The 3,340-nt window shown below is 41.6% G+C and overlaps 1 protein-coding gene across 1 annotated transcript; it reads left to right on the plus strand.

Moving 5' to 3' along the window:
• Positions 1–2,504: 2,504 nt before the first annotated feature.
• LOC112125839 (olfactory receptor 5V1-like) lies at positions 2,505–3,334 on the plus strand (the record flags this gene model as incomplete). Its single annotated transcript, XM_024224209.2, has 1 exon — positions 2,505–3,334. A coding segment is annotated over exon 1 (830 nt), but the record flags the coding sequence as incomplete, so codon positions are not given.
• Positions 3,335–3,340: the final 6 nt, after the last annotated feature.

A 3,340-nucleotide genomic window follows, 5' to 3' on the forward strand; every position in this document is an offset into this window, starting at 1 on the left:
CCCTCTTATCTAGGGGTGAGTCTCTTCAGTCCCATTGACTTCTGCCTGGCTGCAGCGGTCTGCTCACACAGACTCAGCTACAGCACAGAGACCATGGTGGGCGAAACTGATTTACCTGAATTACCCAGTTCTCTCTTTCTCAAGGCATCACTGAGATAGCTGAGAGCAGGGTAGGTGTGTGTGGGGGGAGGTGGGGGAGGTCAGGGGAAGGGCATTGTCTGAAAAACGCACTGGGAGTTGAATTTCCCAATGCACAAAATCTGCCTGTGTTGACATTCAGGTTCAAGTACGAGGTCCATCTCTTTGCTTAGGCATTTGTCTCATGACCTGATAATGGAGGAAAGGTTAAGTTTCTCTCTAGGGTTCTATGGGGACAAACATTATTTTGAAATTGGACAGAACATTGATTTCATTCCCTTTTCTATTAATAACTGATGTAAAAATAGCCATTCACTTCCAGGAGGGCAGGATAATTTCTCTACTGTATGTACAGCCTGATATTCAGACATGCAGAAAATTGAGTCAAGAATCCCATTGAGTTGGAGTTTAAGTGACTTAGGAGCAAAAGTCCCATTGATTTTCTATCAAGCCCCTCTTTTCAAAATTATGTCACTGTGTCGAGATAATGTTTACTGGTCAAATTAATTTCTTCTTGATAGTGTCTCTCATGACTTTCTCATAAACAAATTAGAGAAATACAACCTAGATGGAGCTACCATACAGTGGGTGCATAGCTGGCTGGAAAACAGTTCCCAGAGAGTAGTTATCAGTGGTTCACAGTCATGTTGGCAGGGCATAACTAGGGGGTCCCACAGGAATTGGTTCTTGGTCCGGTTCTGTTGAATATCTTCATCAATTATTTAGATAATGGCACAGAGAGTACACTTATAAAGTTTGAGGATGATACCAAGCTGGGAGGGGTTGGAAGTGCATTGGAGGATAGGATTATAATTCAAAATGATCTGGACAAACTAAAGAAATGTTCTGAAGTAAATAGGATGAAATACAATAAGGACAAATGCAAAGTACTAAACTTAGGAAGGAACAATCAGTTGCACACATACAAAATGGGAAATGACTGCTTAGGAAGGAGTACTGTGAAATGGGATCTGGGGGGTCATAGTGGATCAAAAGCTAAATATGAGTCAACAGTGTAACACTGCTGCAAAAAAAAGCATCATTCTGGAATGTATTAGCAGGAGTGATGTAAGCGAGACACGAGAAGTAATTCTTCCACTCTATTCCATGCTGATTAGGCCTCAACTGAAGTATTGTGTCCAGTTCTGGGTGCCACATTTCAGGAAAGATGTGGACAAATTGGAAAAAGTCCAGAGAAGAGCAACAAAAATGATTAAAGGTCTAGAAAACATGACCTATGAGGGAAGATTGAAAAAAATGGGTTCCTTTAGTCTGGAGAAGAGAAGACTGAGAGGAGACATGATAACAGTTTTCAAGTATATAAAAGGTTGTTACTAGGAGGAGGGAGAAAAATTGTTCTTCTTAACCTCTGAGGATAGGACAATGGGCTTAAATTGCAACAAGGGCGGTTTAGGTTGAATATTAGGAAAAACTTCCTAATTGCCAGAGTGGTTAAGCACTGGAATAAATTGCCTAGGGATGTTGTGGAATCTCCATCTTTGGAGATTTTTAGAGAACAGGTTGGACAAACACCTGCCAGGGATGGTCTAGATAATACTTAGTCCTGCCTTGAGTGCAGGGGAATGGACTAGATGACCTGTCGAGGTCCCTTCCAGTTCTGTGATTCTTCTTCTTCTTGAAAAATCCTAATGATTTCAATAGGTAAGAATCCAATTATATACTACAATATTAATTTGTGTTTTCAACAAATAGTCTAGAATAACTGACAGACTGTAATAGAGAAGGAGATTATTTTTATAGATTTGTCCAGATGTCCAGCTAGTGTAAATTGGCCATAGTTTCATTGCAGCCAATCTGCCAGATTCCATTCTGGTGTAATGCAGCTGTAGCTCTATTGAAGTCATAAGGCCAGATTGCAGAGAGAGAGAGAGAGAGAGAGAGAGAATAAATTCCTCTATAGCCTGGTGGCTGAACACTCACCCCGGATGCAGAAGACCAAGTATCCAGTAACCCTGCACTGCCTCTTTTATGATTTAGAAACAGAGAGACTGAGGGAGCCTCGCATCAGACTATCCCTTAGTCAGAGCTGAACAGGGTATTTGTGAATACCAATAGGATCTGATTCTGGGATTTAGGCGTCTAAAGTGGCAGTTAGGTGCCCAAGTCCTTTTGTGTATCCAGCCTAATTTGTCTATTTAAAACACACAAATAACATTTTGCGTCTCTTTCTCTCTCTCTCTCTAAATTTAGTCTACTTAAAACACACATTTTACAGAATGGAATAGGACTCTCTTTACATTCATCCTATGGAACAGATGATCTGCACATACTGTTTCAATTTATTTTTATGATAAGTGTTAATTTCATTTGTTTTCTGGTCTCCAGGTCATAGATTTCCTGATTAAATGACAATGAAAAATAAAACCACAGTGACCGAATTTATCCTCCTGGGACTTTCCAGTGACACACAGATGCAGATTTTCCTCTTCCTGGTGTTTTTAGTTATTTACCTAATCACTCTGAGTGGTAACATAGTGATCATGGTGGTGATAAGAGCTGATTCTCACCTTCACACCCCTATGTACTTCTTTCTCTTCCATTTATCCTTTGTTGATATCTGCTATTCCTCTGTCATGGTGCCTAATATGCTGATGAACTTCCTAGCAGAGCACAAAACTATTTCTGTCAATAGCTGCATTGCACAGATGTTCCTTTTTATCCTCTCGGTTGGTGCTGACATTTTCATTCTCTTAGCCATGGCTTATGACCGCTATGCTGCCATCTGTGATCCATTGCATTACGTGCAGACAATGAGGAAAGGGATCTGTGTTCAGCTCGTGAGTGGTGCATGGATCATGGGCTTCTTCTATGCCCTTCTTAACACTGTTTTTGCTCTCAAGTTGCATTTCTGTGGGCCCAATCAAATCAGCCATTTCAGCTGCGAGCTCCCTCCTCTATTACAACTGTCCTGCACTGAGACCCTCACCAATCAAGTTGTGCTTCTTACTTCTGCTGTGGTCTTTGGGTTGAGCTCCTTCCTCCTCACCCTAATCTCCTACATTCACATCATCTCCACCATCCTGAGGATACGCTCTGCGGAGGGCAGGCGTAAAGCCTTCTCCACGTGCAGCTCCCACCTTATTGTTGTTGGCTTGTTGTACTTGACAGCTTTTTTCCAGTACACAAAACCCAGCTCAGTCTCCTCTGTGGTTCTGGACAAAATGTTTTCCATCCAGTACAG

The sequence above is a fragment of the Terrapene carolina genome, unplaced genomic scaffold (genome assembly GCF_002925995.2).
Source record: "Terrapene carolina triunguis isolate 2854851 unplaced genomic scaffold, T_m_triunguis-2.0 Scaffold35051, whole genome shotgun sequence".
Taxonomy (NCBI): domain Eukaryota; kingdom Metazoa; phylum Chordata; order Testudines; family Emydidae; genus Terrapene; species Terrapene triunguis.